Source organism: Convolutriloba macropyga, chromosome 6 (assembly GCF_964194025.1).
Source record: "Convolutriloba macropyga chromosome 6, txConMacr16.3, whole genome shotgun sequence".
NCBI classification, from domain to species: Eukaryota; Metazoa; Xenacoelomorpha; order Acoela; family Convolutidae; genus Convolutriloba; species Convolutriloba macropyga.
In genome coordinates, this window is record NC_134473.1 from 64,819,699 (window position 1) to 64,840,680 (window position 20,982).

The 20,982-nt window shown below is 33.3% G+C and overlaps 1 protein-coding gene across 1 annotated transcript in view; it reads left to right on the forward strand.

Moving 5' to 3' along the window:
• LOC142341374 (uncharacterized) overlaps positions 1-14,225 on the forward strand; it is a 30,063-nt gene extending 15,838 nt beyond the window's left edge. Inside the window, exon 2 of the mRNA XM_075392302.1 lies at positions 13,773-14,225. Within this exon, the coding sequence (XP_075248417.1) occupies positions 13,773-14,225 (453 nt within the window). The remainder of the gene's footprint in view (positions 1-13,772) is intronic.
• Positions 14,226-20,982: the final 6,757 nt, after the last annotated feature.

A 20,982-nucleotide genomic window follows, 5' to 3' on the forward strand; every position in this document is an offset into this window, starting at 1 on the left:
AGTCAGAAAGTGAATATTGGGAAATTTATTACGATATGTTCGAATTATTTAAAGAACCTGGCATTCCTTTTGTATTTACAGTTGGCACCGGCCATATAAAAACTGGTTAAGGGGACAAAATTTGTAACCAAAGCAAATTTTTACACCCTGACATTAATACTTGAGAAATTTGCATGGCAATGTAGCTAATGCCATTATACCCAATTTGTTCCCTTTGATACTCTAGTTCAATAATCTGGTAACAAATTAAGGTCCTACTTCTTTTCATACCAATTCACTAAATCCCCTATAAGTTAGCCCCGTATAAAGTCACGCCTCAGTCATTTAATACCGCAAATTATTCACCCCATAATCAGCTTAACAACAAAATCTTCTATCTATTTCCGCGCCAAGAAAGAAAATCAGCAAAGCTTAAGTTCAAAGGACTTAAGAAACACAAAACTACTGACCTTCAAAAGTCTGCCATTAAACAGCTTGCGTTTGTTTGAAATCGAAGAATAATAAAGAGACCGCTTCTTACCGCAATGCCTTTGATCAAAAGAACACTTGACAAGTCCGACCTACTTTATGTTACACTTTATTTTGAATCAAAAAGATTCGAAAACTGTCATAGTCTAAAAGATGAAAGGACCGATACTTTCCAAATGAAAGGATGCAAGCTGATTTTTGAAATTTAGTTGTTCTCTCAATGCCGTGCATGGCTGCGTTTCCTTGATTCCAGATTTGTGGGTGGGAATGGGGAATATAAGAGCACGGTTCAACAATGGACGCTTAAGAAAATTTGATTCAAAAAATAAACAACGCTAATCTATTTCTGAACAACGAAAAAAATATATCTAAAAATGCTTTTGATCTGCCGCGTTAGCTATTTTTTCGACAATCAATTCAAAAAATTTTTCCAGTTCCTCAATTTGTTTTGAAAGCAAGAGCAGTGTTCACTCAAAGTGGCAGGTTCAATCATTGGTTTTCTAAAAATAGCTTTTTCTACCCAAATTCTTCCGATTTTCCCAACGAATTTTTGGATTAAGATAATAATTTGGGCAAGTTCGGAATCAAACAAAACGTTATCGGGATTTTAACCAGGAGCAAATTTTTCGAAGGCATCAAGCCTTATCGGCTGTGCGTTTTTTCCCATTTTTATTGGAAGGATAGCATATAAACAAACTAAACAGTACCAAGAAAATAAACATGAAGGTAGTAAATTTGTTAAAACTTCCAGGTAATAATTTAAATGTTCCGTCCACAACTCAAAGTTTAAAGCCTTCAAGTACTGATATCGTATATTGATCACCGAAAACTAAAATACGCTCCTGATGATCTTTTCTGCTGTCAAACTGCAGAAACTTTTTAAACGTATGATGTATATCATAATTGCGATTCGACTGTTCAAGAATTGACACTGTGTGCAAAATTTTCAAGCAGCAATGTTTGTGTTAAAATGCGTTTCAAAGGCAGTGTATATTTTTTCGCGAGCACGTCGGGTACTGGCAAAATTCTGGAGTCTACGGATACTGTGGGATTTTATTTTTACTCTCTGATTTGATGTTTTCTATAACTTTTTTTGTGGCCGGCTTTACTGTAGAAGTAACATGACTTTGACCATTTTTTACGCAAATAAATTGTCAATTTTATGCAAAAACGCGCCACTTTCAGCTCTAAAATTGCGAGAAATTCGAAGTAAGGTACGCTTTTTTACTCTTTTAACAAATCATTTAAAAAATTCACAGCTTTGCTCAACCAATGGTTCTTTGTTTCTGGAAGAAATGATAAACTCAAAATCGGTCTTTAAGATGCTGATTTCAAGTTGCAATTAAACAAAGATTGTTCGAGAGTTTCATCCACTTTTTAATTGCTTTTAATTGCCCAATTAGGGACAAATTGAGATAGCTAAATCGCTAATGGTTATAATTTTGCTTTAGTTACTAAAACGTCGGCTTTGTTTTTGTGACAATCATGAGTTACTACCTTACAGATTGAAATCGGGTTCAATTTACTGAGATGCCGAAAATTAAATTCATTCCTTACTTATTTCATATCAAAATTAATCTCTTTTACTTAGATCAACTAGGATTGATTACAGAACGCTTAAATTATAGAGCGCTTAAAATGGATATGAAAGACTATAGGGATGAAAAAATTGTAGCACTAAATCATATAGGTGTTACAACAATGGGACCAAAATAAAGGGAGTTAAAAGAATGAAAAACAGGACACCCAAAATGGCATTCGGTATCGCAAGCATGTTATATCTAACTTCAATATACAGTTTTCGATAGTTTCAAGCAAGCTTATTGCCCAGATAACTCAAACATGTCAGAATTCTCTGCCAATTTTCAATGGTTTACAGAAATTTCAAAATACAGAAGCCTACACACGTAATAAACGACAGCTATTACCGCCAGAAAATTGGGAGGGATGTATTTCATTACACAACCAGCCAACTTCAATTTTGTCTTCTATTGCAAATTTTAACCAAACCTTTGATCACTCAATTGCGTGTCTAGGAATGCCAGAGATAATAAAAGTTTCATTTAAAAAAAATTGGTCTGAAATGATGATATAGTTTATTTTCATTATCGAGTTTAATTTTCTTAGAAATTTTACTTCGGCTCCGAGTTAACAATCTGGCCAGATGAAACTCTCTTCGGTTTAGCTTTATCATTTGAAGATGTTTCTTAAACTGGATTTTCTATTTCTGTAACAATATGTAACAACAAAAAATCGGGGAAAATACCTCAGAGGTCTAAAGTAACAATCTAATTGGAAAATGTAATTGAAAGTTTCCCAAATAATTTGTAAAATTTTGATTGATAATTTAATTGAAACAAATCCAGACGATGCAAAATAACCATAAAAATTAAACTTGTATGTTGATTTCAAAATTATTCAAGTTAAATCAACAGTCAAATTTCGGTTCCTACAAAAAACCAAAAATGTTCAATCTTATTGTATTGCATAAACAGATCATATAGCAAATGATCCCTAAGCTCCATTTGCTTGCTGTGGCGTTCTAAAAACCTTTACCAGATTCATTTTTAAAATTTACGCACAAAACATAGAAAGTCAAAAAAGTAAGACATATGACTATTTTTCATTTATCTCCAAAAAATGGAGATACAATTTTTATTGAGAGTTGTTTTGGAAAAAAGTCAGAGCACATGTGATAGTATGGTTAAGTTATAAGCTGGAATTTTGCCTCTCAAGTACAAATACAATAACATGATTTTTTCTTTTGTGAGCCTTTTTTACAAAAATTTCTTACCCAGTTAATCACATCCACTTTTATATGTTATCTCAACATTGAAAGTTTTCGTCAGCAGCGAGTAAAGTGGAATAAAAAATAGGGTCCCTAAATTTAGGATTGACGATTGAGTTTGAAAACTTTTGGCAACAATTTTTTCGTGATTTCTCAATACGAACAATTTAAAGAGTTGAAAATCGAAATTTCAGAGACTTATACTTCCCCCCCCCCCCCAAGAAAAAAAACCAAATCCCTTACGTTTCAAGTCATATTTAAGAGACGAAAAAATGAAGCATGGATGTCAGCATCATTTAAATTCATTCAATCTCATTTTCAGTGCAAGGTTGTGGTCATGTTATAACGTCATGTTATATCTGCTGTCGGAGTCCCCAACATGTACGTTTTTTTTTTGCAATTTTGGCCACCTTGCTTGCATTTCAGTTTTTTCAACTCCCTTGGTCGGGGAACAATTTTTTCAGAAAGCAAAGATAGAATTTTCAAAAACCCTGTTTTGGAGAAAGATTTGAGGAGCTGCCATACTCGTCTAAAAAAGGCGCAGAAAACTGAAAAAGTTTGCGAAATATGTCCCCAATATATTACTTAGATTCATTTTTTTGAAGGAATGAGCCGGTTATGTACACCAGCACCACCTGAATTTGAGCAACAGTGGAACCAAAAAAAGCGTTTAATAAATAGTCAATTTTCTCCGAGAAACTCAGAATAATTGAAAGATTTGAAAATTAACAATCATGAGGACCGGGTTAAATAATTTTCTATGTGAAGACTTGGACTATTGATAAACAAAGAAAATGAGAATTGCATAACGCTTTCAGCTCGTCCCAAAATTTAGAAACTTCTCACCAAAGCTATTAATCTGATTTCTCAGAAAAAATATCTCAAAACGCAATGGTTGGGACTCATTTTTAAGATAAAGTTGTCTTTTAACAAAAAAATACTTTCAGCAGAAACCGGAGGTTACTGCATTTGTATAAGAGATACCAGCAAAGAAACAACAATTGCAATAACACCCCCTCAATCGTTGATATCTTTTTTTCATAACACATCGAATGATTTTTTGATGCCTTAACTCACCAAAGCAAAGAAATTAAAGGCTAGAAAAAAGAAATTTTTGGTTTACTGTCTTTTTTGAAAATATTTTTGACGCAACTATTTTTACTGTAATAAGATATAAAAGCAACTTTCTGATTGCGTGAGCGTACATAAAATATCTGATGCTAAAACTTTTTTGAAAAATTCTAGCGGAGTGGAATTCAGTTTCCAAAAAAATTGAAGTCATTAAAAAATCACTTTTGAGAGCTCTTTCATAGCGCAAATTCCATTTCAGACCCTTTTATGACTTCAAAAAATCTTTGAAAATCTTGAAAATTTTTCAATTTTGAGGCCCTTAGTATTTGTAATGCAAAATTTTCCAAATTTCTACTGAAGTGATATGGTCGAGAGTCTAACCAGAAGTGATTTTTCTCTCTACATTAACCATTGCAACAAGCGCAAGTCGCCATTTGGTTGTAGGTGGGGGGTTCGGACTCTAACCCCTCCAAAACTCAAATCGACAAAAATCCTGATTTCTTTCAAAATGAAAATTGGTTCAAGTTTCATCAGTCAGTAAAGCACCAAGAGTCTACAAGAGACTGCTGAAACTTGAACAAATTTTCATTTCGGAAGAAATCAGGATTTTTGTCGACTTGAGTTCTTGGAGGGGGTAGGGTCCGAACCTCCCACCTACAATCAAATGGCAACTTGCGCTTGTTGCAAAGGTTAATGTAGAGAGAAAAACCACTTCTGGTTAGACTCCCGACCATATCACTTCAATAGAAATTTGGAAAATTTCGCATTACAAATACTAAGGGCCTCAAAATTGAAAAATTTTCAAAATTTTCAAAGATTTTTGAAGTCATAAAATGGTCTGAAATAGATTTTGCGTTATGAAAGAGCACTCAAACGTGATTTTTTGTTGACTTTAATTTTTTTTCATCTATGCAGTATGGGGTTCGAAACAAACAAAAAGTTCAAATTTTTGAGGAAAAAATTCCAAATTTTTTTGGAATCCTAAAATGGTACGAAAAGGATTTTGCGTTATAAAAGAGCAATCAAAAGTCATTTTTTGTTGACTTCACTTTTTTCACCTAGGCAGTATGGGGGTCAAAACATAAAAAATTGCATGTTCTTCCAAGAAACCGGGGAAAAGTTGTAAATTTAAAAAAAAAAGTAGGATTCCAAATAATCAATCAACATTTTAATAAAATGCTCAAATGATCATCCCTTCAAAATCACAATATCGCGATTCCTCATAACAGAAAAACTCTTTAAAGTTAAAGTTTCCCTTTTTATCCAATTCTACAACTGTCGTTCGATTCATTTAAATTCTGCAAGTTTGAAAATAGCGAAATATGGCGGATTTGGTTTTTGTCTCAGATAGCAAGAACAATTTTATTATAATGGAATCATTTCTGATATATGTATATGAAGAGAGAGAGAGAGAGAGAGAGAGAGAGAGAGGTTTCCATTTTGGCTTTATTTTAAAGAAAGATTAAAAACAGACCTGTAAAAACGTTAGTTATCTCCTAATTAGGAAATCAAGTATCAGTGATTGATAGGTGATATATTAAGAGCACTTTAATCAAACTTAATTAAAGATGAAAGTCTTTTAAGATCGACAGACTTGACGGTCCAATTAAATTGATCGCGTCTTTCTAAGAGCGATCTTCAATTCTGATTTGGAAATCAACAGTCTAGAAATGATTGCTTTCATTTTGCAACTTGAAAAAAATATGAATTGGGAACTAATTGGCACAAAAACTGAGTGCTATTATTTCTGAATAATTTTCACCTTCAATTATTGGGAACACGATGTCTGACGAACTGAAACAGGTTTGAAAAGCCCGAGGCCGAAATTTTAAGCTTTATTTAATTATTCCTAACTTAGTTTTTTAGGGCAAAAATCAAGTTTGGAGGGGTAGAGGATTTAGTGCACTATATAAACATTTAAGACTTGAATGAATTGAATGAAAAGGGTGAAAAAATTAATTCACATAAAATCACTTCAATTCTTTGCAGGGTTATATAAATAAACTTGTACTTTATGCAAGGATCGTGCATGATTTCTTTAAGTTCATGCTAGGATCGCACTAAGAAATCGAGCATGGACAGTATGAAATAAAAAAATGATCCTCGTATGAAATCAAATTAACTTTTAACCCGGGCCATTTTTTAATTCTACATATACAAATGGAAAAGTATGGCTTCTGCGGTGAAAAATATCAATTTTCACATGAAAGCAGCATTATTTTTCAATGCATTAAAAGAGTTAAGTTGGATATAATGACCCATAAAAGGCTTAAAATGGCCCAAAATGACACAAAAAACTAAATTCTCATTTTAAAAAGTTGATCTCGTTTACGGTATTCAAAGAATTTGACGTACCTGGAGTTTGGTACCAGGGCGTTTCAGTCCTGTACCATCATAAACCAATTGTACCCAGAACTGTGACAGATAATTTCATTGTAACATACAATTCCAGTCTGTGATGAAATGGAACATTCTGTCTGGTGTAACGGTTTTAAAATGAACGCCAGACAGGATGCAGAGTATGTAAACGTTCTATTTTTCATGCTAAACAGCTTAAGTTCTTGCCTAGAAAAACATCATACGCAGAAAAAAGAGAGAAAATTAATCTTAATGCCATCATGAACATTGTATATAAAGCCATGAACAGAATAATTGGAAACTTAAAAAACATTATAAAAATTTAAAGAACAAGTACTGAATTGGACAAGGAATTAACTCCGGACACCAATCAAATACAAACGGTTTTTTGTTATGAAACTTTCTAAAGGAAATATGGGCAAACCACAAAATTAAAATCTCGAGAAAGAGAAAGTTTCGCTGTTAATTGGAAAACCTATGCTGCCAAGAAACTGCTTTTTTAAATAAATACAGCGCTTCACTTTTCATTCCGTTAACAAAAATAACAATCATTTTCATTCATTGATATGAAACACTGAGAGAAAATACTAAGGGTTGGGCAGAAAATAAATTTGGTCATGTGTTTCTGAAAATTTTCCGCTATGTTCAATTGAAAAACAATTTTGTAGTAATTAAGATAAGAATGATTGACTACATCGTCACAAAATTTTAGTTCTCTTAGGCGATTATTTTGACTTTCATCTCCATCGAAAAGCAAAGTGTTAATAAATGTCATGACAATCTTTGAATACGTGATTCAGTTAGTGTTAAAACTCTGAAAAACATAAAGCAACCAAAAGCTTCAGCCATAATTTTCTTTTCAAAAAGTTCAATTCCTTATACTGGAGTCATTGGCAAATAGTGGTCGACTTTCAGATTAAAAAACTGGCCAATTGAGCTAAATGTATCCAAAACTGAAGTGGAAATAGAAATTATCTCACAATAGGAAGTGCTGCTCACTATTTTTTTGTTTTAAAATCGAGTTTTAATAACTTAGCTATTAAGATTTTCTATCTCTCAAGATAGGAGCTTCGAAATCAGAGATACTTTATCTGTATGCATCATTTTCTGGGAATATATTAAACATATATTGAATAATTCTTGACTCAAAAAAGAGCACTTAAAATTACCGTGGGAAAAATCATAAGGCTATTTTAGACTACATTTGCTATAAAACGCTCCCTTAATATTAAAATACAAAATAAAAAGCAGTCATGTGAATATATCAGAAAAGCTGTTTGCTATAAAAATAAGTCGAAAACGGCTACGTGGGTCATTTCATTCAGTTGAAATACAACAATTGTAAATAATGGTCAATAACCCGATGGCCCCATAACTATGAGGCCATTGACTGATCTTGGCCGCAATTATAGGTCAATAACTGTCAATTGAGTTTACATTCAAACTGTCAGTTTTTCTTCAAAATTACAACCAGTTTTCTGAAAAAATTGCAAGCAGTCAGTCTCGCAACTAGTATTAAGACTTCAGCTTGTTTTCGAGGCTGTTGAAGAATGAAAATTTTTAAGACAAAGTTTCTTCCTTTTTCGAGCTGCTAAGGCCATACTATAAGTCTTTTACACAAAAGTAGCAGCTTCCCTGTAATGCGAAAAAATGCAGTAACTTTTTTTTGCGACAGCTCGACATTAGCAGCTGAATCAAATACAAAAACACCATATGGCAAATGCAATCGAATGCAATGAAAGAATGAGGTAAAACTCGTATTTCTCTTATTGTGTTTTCTTGTTTTTACTTCGAGTTTTTTTTTGTTTTTCGTATATATAATTCATTTATATCAGTTTCGGTGTATATACATGTTTATAAGTAGTGACTTTGGCAATGTCATCACAGTTATTTTTGTCAATTATGTTCTTCTTTTCAAACCGGAATTTTTCGACACCACCTTTTCTGTTGTTGCCTCTTTTTCAGCTTTATTGTTGAATATTATCCTATTATTTGCTGTTTGGTCGTTTCTTGATTGTGGTTTGGCTGGTTTGATTGGTATTAAAATTGGATTTGTTATAATTAAAAATCAATACTTCTGCTTATAGTCCCCTCACCTTCTTACCCGTTATGTATAAGGGTGGTCTCTAATGAGAAATTTCCAATTGCGTTAGAAAGAGACGAAGCTATAAATAATCGGAGGATATAATTAAGGAAAAGACTAATCTCAAGTTATGCTTGACTAAGGCCTTTCCTGAGTGATCGAAATTGATATCTGTGATAGTTCTTGAGTCTCTTAAGCCCAATTTGAGCTTAATTTGGGAAATGATTTTACAGAAAGCAAAATAATTTTGTTAATTTTCCGCGAATAAAACAGACATTGAGTCAAGGACAATGCAACAGGTTTGTAAATCTAATGTTTTTTAGTTCAAAAAGTAACATAATTGATGCATAAAACTCAACTTGTAATTCAATTTACTTGCTGAGTTACAACTTACCCGTTTTAACGAATCTTTAACGATTAACAACTGTTAATTTCTTTGGCTTTATGTGAATATGATATTTATAAGGAACGATGCACATGTAGACAGACTAGGGCTCAGATTCTTTTGGAGTGCAGAACAAAAATTTCTGCACTCCAAAAGCTTTCCCATAAATACCCGATCAGGGAAAAATGGACTTTCAGATTCCTAACCCTAATTTTGTAAACCTTTTTCGCGTTTTGTTTTTGCGCTTCTAAGGACTGCTTTTCAAAATTCATTTTTAAAAAGTTTTTTTTAAGTACAAATGTTCATAGATTTTATACTGGAAAGTGATAATTTTTTCGCAATTTGAGGTCATCCAGGAAGTGATTAATATACATAAGCTCCATGAAAATTTTTAGTTAAAAAACATCATCATGAAATGAAAACTTTAAGGAAATTAATCATATTTGTAATTTACATAGATACATACATACATACATACATACATACATACATACATACATACATACATACATACATACATACATACATACATACATACATACATACATACATACATACATACATACATACATACATACATACATACATACATACATACATACATACATACATACATACATACATACATACATACATACATACATACATACATACATACATACATACATACATACATACATACATACATACATACATACATACATACATACATACATACATACATACATACATACATACATACATACATACATACATACATACATACATACATACATACATACATACATACATACATACATACATACATACATACATACATACATACATACATACATACATACATACATACATACATACATACATACATACATACATACATACATACATACATACATACATACATACATACATACATACATACATACATACATACATACATACATACATACATACATACATACATACATACATACATACATACATACATACATAAATACATACATACATACATACATACATACATACATACATACATACATACATACATACATACATACATACATACATACATACATACATACATACATACATACATACATACATACATACATACATACATACATACATACATACATATATATATATATATATATATATATATATATATATATATATATATATATATACGAAGAAACAAAAGCAAGGCCAGAAAAAAACAAGATAGCAGCAAAAATAGCAGCAAAAACGAATTCAAACTTTAAAGATTTGAAAAATTTCCACGTTTCAATGTTGGAAAATAAGATCTCAAGAAAAAAAATTGGCCATGTATATCTTACAACTTTGTCCACAGGTTTTACCTCACTCGCATAGAACATTCATTGCTTTTGCTATATTTTGTTTTTGTATTGGTGCTGTTACGAAAATAGTTTGTACAGTTTTTCGCATTACAGGGAAGTTTCTAGTTTATTGAATTGACTTATTGTCTGCCTATGCCACTTTGGGAAGACAAGTAGTTTTAGCCTGAAAAGTTTTCATTCGTCAGCAGCCCGATAATTAGCTGAAATCTTATTAATTACCAGAATGCTCGCAAAATGATGATTGAACTAGTGAAAGTTTAAGTTGAACGGAGAAATGTGAAAGTAATCTGAATTAACAATTGTATTATCAATTATTTTTTAAGTTGCATAGTTCTTCAGACCCTGCCTTAATGTTACTGAACCACGCTAATGCAAAATTGAATTGAAACTAACTGCCTTAAAAAGTAAAACAAAGCGTCAAGGCCAAAAATTGATTTATGGAACTACGTATAATTTTAAAGTGTATTTCAAAACGCTCCTCAGTATTGTTTTCTTTTATTGCACTGATTGTTTTCCTCTATAATTTTTTGAAGAATGATAGTTTGTTAAATATATATATTTTAGATGCACATTTTGTGGAATTCAGTTACACATTTGTGGATTTTAGTTAATGAGTTTTGCAACTGGTTTCCGTCTTTGAACGAATATCATCTCTTTAAAAATATGCAATTTCTCTATTTCGTTTTTCAGGCTGCAACGTATGAACCCCAAATTTAGTCAATACATATTAAACAAAATCCTTGTGGGTCAAATTATCCAAGTTCATGTCTGGTCTGTTTTAGCGGTGATGTGATCCAAAAAATTAAATCTTGCTCTATCTTAACAGGCTTCCTTACAAACCTGTTCTAGTCAAGAGAAAAATTACAAAAAATTAAGGATTATAATTCGAATTTGATGAAAAAGGACTGTTTTCTGATGTAGCGTTATTTACCAACAAAGTTCTTCACTTTTAATCCAATGAGAGTTTCAATTTCTAGCATTTAGAGGAACATATTAGAAAATTGGAAACTTGTTGATTTAAAAATCTGTAAACCATTTAGAAACCAATTAAAGTTTAATGCGAGAGCAAAGTTTGTACTTAGTTTTAGTTTTTAAAAAGATGCCAAAAAAGCATCAAAAATGCTTTGAAATAAAACTTTCAAAGGTCAAAACTGGTTTTATATTGGATTGAGATTATCAGAGGACACCATTAATCAGAACATAAACCGCATATCTAATTGTGCTGTCCCCACTGTTTGGTTTGGAGATAACCTGCTGTTTTGTCAACTGGGTCTTTTTCGCTCAGTCAATTGTAGCCGTTCAAAATGTTCACCGCAGTGAGTTGTGAGTGATATCGCTAGAAAACCCATTGAAGCTGCAGTACAGAATAAAACAGTTTTTAAAGTTCGGTGTCTTTTTGAGGAGCTACTCAGGTTTGGAATTTTCTTAACATTTGACTTTTTACACATTTATTTCTCACAATAATTTTTTTTCACATTTATAACTATTTCAATTTGTCCATTTCTGTTAATTTTCTTGCTCATTTATGCTACTAATACCAATGTTGCCGTGTTTTAGTAGCCCTGATAGGATAGCCAGGCTTCTATTCAAAGTGTATTTCTGGAATAAACCTGATTTGGATTTGTTTTCAGATTTGTCGGTTATTCAGAGGATAATTTTGAATTATAGCCATTTGACATGTGTTTAATATTTTTTTCGTGGATTTGAGGCAAACTGTACTTGTGTTTATTTGGTGCTTAGATTTTGTTGTCTGAAACCATCTTTGGGCTAGTAAAGATTTGCTTAACTTTGACACTATATTTAGCTCCATGCTGACCGGATTTATTGCAAAACAAACAAGTCCTAATTGAAGTTAAGTAAAATTTGCGGGTACGCATCTAGTTTGTGGTATACTCATTACTTATAAACTATTTGTTTTTGTTAAAATTTAGCGCAATTTTTTTTTTGAGCCCAAGTGCTTTATTCAATTGCATTATTTCTTCTGCTTTTTTTGTTTCTTTCGGTCAATTTGCGTGTTTTTGCTTGGTTTGTCTCTAAAACGTCGTTTACGTTAATTCGTAGTACCAACTCTTTGCTTGCAATACTGACCGAAATATTATCTGTTTCTGTTTTTAAAAGTTCGAATGATTTCACTGAATGTAGTCATAAGTTTGCTGTTATTCACTTGCAAAATTTTTGATGTTTATCGTTGCTGTTTTCTAACGCAATTTAACCGGAAGTGATGAGCTAACATTTGATGTCGTGCTTTGTTAAAATTGGCAGTGTTAATTAAAAAAAAAACTCTTTGAATTTGGGTTATCGTTCTTTTAGTTGTCCTTGTATATCTTGTATTTATTTGCTCTTATTAGCAAACATGTTCACTTTAAATATATCTATAAGGTTGTTTTTGGTTTTGCAAGTTTTGACACTATTTGACTCTAGTCGGCGCCTACGTTAGTGAGGGGTCCCAAATTTTTACTCAACCAGAACTTTTTGCCGAAATTGGAGTTCACTTTTTCGGTATTTTTTGTGTTTCTTATTCTTCCATATGTGGCTTTGAATGATTTCAATATCAGTTTGTTAGATCGATTGGGTCATTTTCATTATAGCTCTCCATCCATTATGCTATAATTACCATGATTTGGGGGCTATAGATTTTTGACCACTCAGCGGGGGGGACTATAATTGGAAAGACCCTGTCAATAATCTGATAATTGCCGTGGGCAAAAATGGTTTACCTCACTCATGATTGACCTCTGATTTTATTGGGTAACCAGGTAACAATCTTTATTAAAATTTGACCTGATTTTGCATTCTCTGTCTTGATTTTTAAGTGAGTGAAGAGGTCATTTTATTGACTTCTGCACTGACTTAAAAATCTAATTTGAGAATTTAAAAGCAAATGGAAATTAAAACCATGCCACGCGAGCTTGACGATAATGAAGTCATCAATTAAATGACCTCGATTATTTCCATTTTTAAAGAATTCATCATTTAAATAACTAAATATTATAACTCCTTTTTTGTTTTGAAGTTAGTCTGATTAAATTAAGCCAAGAATGTGGAAGAGCGTTGTGCGGGGTCGGAACATTATGAATCTACTTGTTAGCTAAAATTTCTGAAATTGCCGGTTCTCAGGTTGCCGTTAGATCTAGACTATTCCCCCTCCCCGTTTAAGCGCACGTGCTAATTTCAGATTTTTTAACTGGGGACCATAAAAGCCTCTGGGGAGGAGGAAGGGTGCTAAACAAGGAGATCTAAAATTGGCATTTAATTTTCCAGATCACCACCATCAACGTCTCTGACTATTCGGGCGATGAAACCCTGTCAGGAGTAACGTGGGAGGACTTCTACCCTGGAACGTCCCAGGCCATTTTCTACATCCATATTGGTTGCGTTATTATCTCAATTTTTGGCTGTTTTGGAAATGTGTTTACGATGATGATCATCTCAAAATGGAGCAACATCTCATCAGGAGCCGCGTTCATTTGGGGTCTGGCTTTGACAGACTTGGTTGCCGTTTTCATTGACGGAATCCTGGAGATCTTGTTGCAGATGTTTGGAATTGTCATAGCGTCGCTTAACAGCTTCGTTTGCGCCGCTTTCAACTTTCTGTCATGGGTCACGACAATGTGGTCATTCTACATAACCGTTTTGTTCAGTTTGGACAAATGCTTTGCGGTTTTGTTTCCATTCAAGGGATATTTTCTGTTTATTACACTCAATCATATATAAAAATTGACATAAGATAAAACTGAATCCAAAATTATATACTTATGGCCACTTTATTTGAAATTGTAAATAAAATGAAGGTGAAATTTTTAAGATTAAATTCAAGAAAATTACTGATCAACTTCTGATCACTTTATTCACAATTATAAAAAGATTCATATTTCTCTTCCAGTTATTAACTTGCAGAGCTTGGTTTTTTACGTGTACGAAATATTCTTGAACAATAGTATAAAAATTTGTTTTGTATTGTATTCGAAATTTTGGCTATATAGACTGGGAACGAATCCTTATGAGTTATCATGTAAGATCTTTAATTCTAAATTTTAGCCCAAGACTTTGGTTTCATTATTTAGTTTTCTCAGAGATTTTGCCGCTCTTAGTAGCCATTTTGCCGCTGTTAAAACGCTGTAATATAATAACTCTATTGAGCATAGAATTATTATATTAGAACAGCTCAACGGCAAAATAGCTAACATTAAAAACCAAATAAATAAACCAAAATCGTGGGCTCAAATTTGGAGTTACAGATCTTGTATGATAACTCAGAAGGGACAATTCTCAGTCAATATAGCCAAAATCTTTTTTCTTAAAGATCTACACTAAAAAATTTAATGTTACGCTCAGGATTATTCCGAACCGATTAATTTCAAAACTCGGCTGTGTGAGAATTTGGTAAATTATTCATCAGGAATAAAGTAACTTAAAAGTACCAGATTTTAGGTGAGTTTTTGAGGATAAATTTTTATCTTGATCACATTTAAGTAGGGGAGCCTGCGGGTTAATAACAGAAAATTTCCCGTTCAAGTACCGAATTTATGGAAAACCAATGGCTACGGGTGTGACGACAGCCATAGTTTATACGTTGTGTTGTATTTACGCCTCCCCATCCGCATTTGTCTATCGATTGCACCCTGCAACCCAAACTTGTCGACCTGTCAACTTTGACCTCATAAGTCCAGAATTTTTCTTCATAACCCGGCCCAAAATTGGCTACTACATAACCGGTATCATACCAATTGGAATAGTGGTGGTGTGTACTGCCATTGTAATCATGAAAATGCGAAATAAGGGGCGAAAAACGAACAGCCGAGGTACCTCTCGTCACGCCCAGAAAGACCTCGAAATAACCCGACAAATGATAGTCGTAGGAGTAATTTTCGCGACATTTTCGCTCGGTTTTACAATCTGCAACCGTGTATATCTCGGCATAACCGTTGAAACTTTTCGCGACCAAGCCGTTCAATCTTTCGTCTTATCCGTTCGAACAATGTTACTGGCTTTGACGAACTCGACTAACTTTTTGATCTATATTATTTTTGGGAAACGATTCCGTGCCGGGTTTGTGGGTTTGTGGAGGAAAAACGCGTCAACTGGAACAACAACAAACAAAAGCGAAACAGTGAGAAAAGCAACACAAGATGCAAACACAGAAAAAGAATAGCGAAAAAGATCACCAGATTTCCTACAGAGGAAAAGAAGTTTATAAAACCGAGTTTGTAGACTTCGAAAACCGAAGCAAAAGAAATTTTTTTTAAAAAAAAACAATACAAAGAGCACCAATTTATTAACAAAAAGTGACCTGTACTGTTTAGTATTGAAGACAATTTTTAAAAACAAATTGTTGGTATTATTTTCAAAGTAATGCATGAAATTATACTGTATTTTTTATCAATTTGCACTGCCGTTTAACTGCACATGAATTAAATTTCGGCTGAAATCTTTTTTTTGGTTACCGGTAGAATAAATTTACCTTTATATTGCATACCATTGTTGAACCTATCAGACGTGAAAAGTTTAGAAAACCAGATGTTGAAAGCAAGCTTCTGTTTCTTTAACTCGTCAAATAGAGCAACATTTTAAACAACAATTGGCAGCAAAAACTAAAAGACGGCATCAATTTGAAATTTTCAATTAAATTAAATTGTATAAATTGTAGATTACATTAGTTAAAGCAGAGCTTCAGAGACTTTCAATCAAATCATAACGTCAAATATGAAGTAAAATGGGTAATCTACATTTCGCTTTAGGCCATCAGTCACATTATAGTACCCAACAACGCCCTTTGTCTGAAAGAGACCTCTTATATAGTTTTATCTATTGGATCCTTATGATGGCATTATATTATAAACTAAAAGTAATGAAACACTCCAGACAAAACTCTGGGAAAAATGGAACACTTTGTTTATTATTTAAGATTAATATTGAAAAACAGTTCAATGCTGATCAATCGATTCAAACAATAATCCAAAAAATTTCAAAAAGTTTTAACGAAAATCTTAACAACGTTCCTTCCAAAAATTCAACTTAAAATCGAAAACAAAATTAAATGCGTGAAAATGTGTCTAATTAAAGGATTCTGAGATTTTGAACGGTATGCCATCATAATTTTTGCTTTACGGCGTCACAAAACTGCTTTCAGTTCATCTTGTGTGAATTTTCTTGTGACTTATATTTGTTAATCATACAATCGCCTGACAAATAATCAAGTATTTCTCGCATCTGATATTTTGATCTTAATTCGGTTCACGCATCTCATATATCGAGATTCATTCCCTTAGTTTTACAATTCGTGACTCAGTCGTGCAATTCATCTTAACCTTAAAAGATTTTCGAAAAAAAATAGCTCAGAAAAACAAAATTTTTGTGTTGGCATTATTCACCTCGCAAAAACACTAGCTACGTCTAGGTTGTGTATTCGCATCTCAGACTTACATAATAATCTAAAAGAAAGTCTTACGGTGCAGCCAGCAGGTCGCGAAAAAAACTACACTAGCCTTGGCATTGACCCATTCTGGGTAAAAACCTTGCCAGATCTTCTTCTTCGATGGAGGAAAATAGAAGGTCCACCTCAAAATTGCTGTATTCGAAAAGAAGGCATCCTGTTGGATTGTCTTCGTCAAGATCTATCCCAAATTGTAGTTTCATCTATAAAACCATTTTAGAAGTATAGGATTGATGGCTCTTCAGCACAATCAGAACACGGACAAAAAGCTCGGAATGTTTAACTCAAATTGTATTGACAAATTCCACGCCAAAAAAGTATAGATCAAGAAATACTTTTTCGAGCATTGAGCTCAATGTGTCAAATGAACAGCTTCTCTGATGTCTCTCAATGTGGGTACCGAAAGATGAAACGTATTCAATAGCGAGAACTGGCACGGCAAAAACATTCAGCAATCAACTATTGACCTTTAGCGACGCAATGAACTGAACTTCATTCACCCTCGGAATACATCGTTTGACAAATTCGTCTTACTGACCCGGAAAGAAACGATAGACAAACGCGGAAAATTTCAGCAGAAAATTTCAGCGGAATATTGGATCAATAGAACCTCAAGAGAACTGTCAATTGGGTAATGAAAAAGAAAATCAAACTCGCGATGTCTTTGTTGTGCCTAATGCTTCTTTTACTAGACGATTGAGTAGCAATTGTACTATACCAACTGATTGAGGCAATTGCGGTGCGATTGCCAAACTTAAATGTTACGATTGAGTTCTGATTTAAGAATTGAGTATTCGCGACGCGAATGGCTATTCTGTCCTGACGCTTAATTTTGAAAAGCTATTGGCTAAATTAAATTGCAACTGAGTTATTGAGGCGCAAATGAGAAAAATGAAACTAAAGATGAAACAAATTAGATCAAAAAGAAATTAACAAAATTATGGACTAATTCACACATGAGAGAGGAAATCAAAATTTGTTGATAAGTTTGAACAGACAATTTCCTGTCTATTAACTGAACAACGTTAAATGATAAGCAAATGACGCATGACAAATTGAACTACATTAACCGCCCTTGAAAACTTTTAACTACGAACTATATACGATAATAGATATTCTAAGGACAAATATCCATTCCGTATGACATTTCCCCCTGTTGGAGAAATTGATAAATTTAACAAAAAAAAATTAAAAAATTAGTATTTATTCACCGGTTAAATATTAATGAAATATTAAATATTAAACTGAAATATAAAATTTAAAGAGTTTTGGAAAGTATTATTCCGAATTATCTGATTGTTCTTCTGCCTCGAGTACTGTCATTTCACGTGGTAAATTGGGGTTAGGATCCACTGTTCATCTTTCGTTGGGATTTCTAGAGGAAGCTACACCAATGAAAATTGTATCTGAGATTGGGATTTCAGTCAAAAACCCCTCCGTAAATTGTATATTTTGAACGATGGATTTTTGTTTGAGTTTCTGAATGAGAAGCCTTCTTACACCAGACATTTTGAGCCAGCGAAAGCATGGATGTCTTCTAGTAAGGCATCTCTTATTGCCTGCGGTATCGCTCTTCGCTCGTCAATACACAAACATCCGTGTTTGACGCTCATGTCCCGCCAATCAGAGTGGATATATGAACTTATATCCTTGAGCCGTTCCTCATCGTTGCCGAGAACGCAATCTCTCACCTCCTTTAATATAGCGTCATTCCCAGTGAGAATTGCCAATAGTTTTTTTGCTGAAAATTCGGTTGCTAGCCAAAACACTAGAAGATGCTGTTGTCACTGTATTAGAAGAAGTGTTTGTTCCGGGTGTTGTGTTGGAGGGCGAGTTGTCTGAAAAAATTGTAGATGCAGCAAATTTGTTAATGGAAAGTGATATAAGCAAGGATAGATTATTTAGTGCAAATTGCGGTTTAGAATATATAAGGGTTATTTGCGACGCGATTGACGTTTTTAGGTAAAGATTAATATATTTATTTGATTGTGTTAATTGCTATAAAATTTGTAACAAAGTATTCTGAGTTGGTGAATGCGATGCAATTGGCTTTATCTGAATTAGTGAATCGTTATGAATGAAATTAGGTATTTGCGATGCAATTGCCTATTTGAGTTTTGTATTGGTGAGTTTAACTTTAGAATGTTCTCTGATTTTTGTAATGTTTGCCGTTTATGTTTAACGAATTGTTTAAAAGAAATTTGAAACTTAGGTATTGTTGCTACCACAAAAAGTTCATCGTAAGATGAAACTTTTTAGCTTTGGCGAAAGGATTTCTAGAAATGTAACCTACAAGGCTCATTTTTTCTCCAGGCATATGTTCAATTAGGGAAAGTAGAAGTTATACGGGAGTAGACGGTCGATCCATCTAGAGGGTCGGCTTTTATATGATTTATTTGATCGATGTTCCTTGAGGATTGATAGTAAAGCTCCGTGGTCTGTTATAACAGTGAAATCTTTTCCGTAGAGATAGTATTGGAAACAGTCAATTGACCAAACAATTCCCAGTAGCTCTGGTTCGTTAACACTATAGCGTTTTTCTGGGGAATTGAAAACGTGTGATGCAAACGCTTTTGGTTTCCATTCATCAGGAGTGATTTACTCAAGTGCTGCACTGAGTCCGGAACGAGATGCATCGCTCTTACTGGAACGTCCAGTTTGGCATTGTAATGGCTATTTTCAGTGCTTGCATCAATTTTTTCTGTTAAAATTTATGTTAAAATTATTGTTAAAATGTTTGGTATGTATTTCAGTCCAGAGGAATATGTTAGATTTCTTAAGAAGTGGTCTAAGAGGGTAGCAAAGGTGTGCTAGATCCGGTAAGAATTTACTAATGTAGTGTACTAATAGAAGAAAAGATGTCAAACGTTTTAATGTTGATGGTGTTGGTATGGCTAAGATAGAAGCGGTTTTATTTTAAAGTTTTGATATACCAGTTTGGTTAAATTTATAGCCGAGCTATTCAATTTCTTTTGATCAGATTATTTCTTTTCATCAATATATTCAATTTCTTTTGATCGAGCTGATCAGATTATGATCCCGTGCTAATGATGATAATATCATCGAGGAAACAATAGGTGTCTTGGTGACCTACCAGTTTGTAGTCCATTGATTTTTGAAATTCGGCTGGCATCTCTGTGAGGCCTTAAAGTCTGGTTTTAAATCTATAGGTGCCTGTGGATTCTCCGCAAATGATGTTGAAGTTACAGTGATTTGTAGTGTCTTTGTGTAGTTTTTATTGACTATAGGCTTATTTCAGGTCCAATGTTGAAAAATATGCTTGTTGACCGTTTTGTGTGTTTGTAAAATGTTGTGATATTGAGTCCATTAACATTTCAATGATAGGCATTTGGTATTTATTTTTATGAATTGACTTGTTGAGAGCTTTAGAGTGCAATGGTAACTTTTTGATTGATCTTTTTTTACTGTGAAAACTATCGGTGGTATAAAGTTTTTGTCAGAGTTGCTAGATAACTTTTCAATGTGTCCTTTTTTGTAGACGATCTAACTCAGCCTTAAGTCTAGGTAGGAGATTAATTGGAACGCAACGACTTTTTGATGCTTTGCCGTAAACATTTGATGAAACTTTGATTTCACTACTTGTGTCTTTGATAGGCTAATTCTTGAAGTCAGATGAGGAATTTGCGACCCGATTGTTTGGTTTACTTTACATGTGGAATTATCAATATTGTTAACGCATTTACCCTTTTTAACTTTTTGTTGCAACACGGCCAAACCAAGACTGCTGAATAAGTCTCTTCCAATGATGAGTTTGTGTCCATCCTCCACAACTGTTAGACAATTGTCTTCACAAGTCCAATCGTTGAAGATGATCTTGATTGCAATTTTCACCAAAATTTTATTGGTTCGTTGGAGAATGTTTTGAGATCTTTATCCTGTTTTCTGGTGATCCCCCGTTCAGATGGTGTAGTTTTGAGAATTTTATTAGCCGGAGGTTTTGTTATAATTCAGCATACCTAGCCGGAATCAATCACCAAACTTGTCACAATTTTGCCAAATTGAATTCTTGCAGTTAGG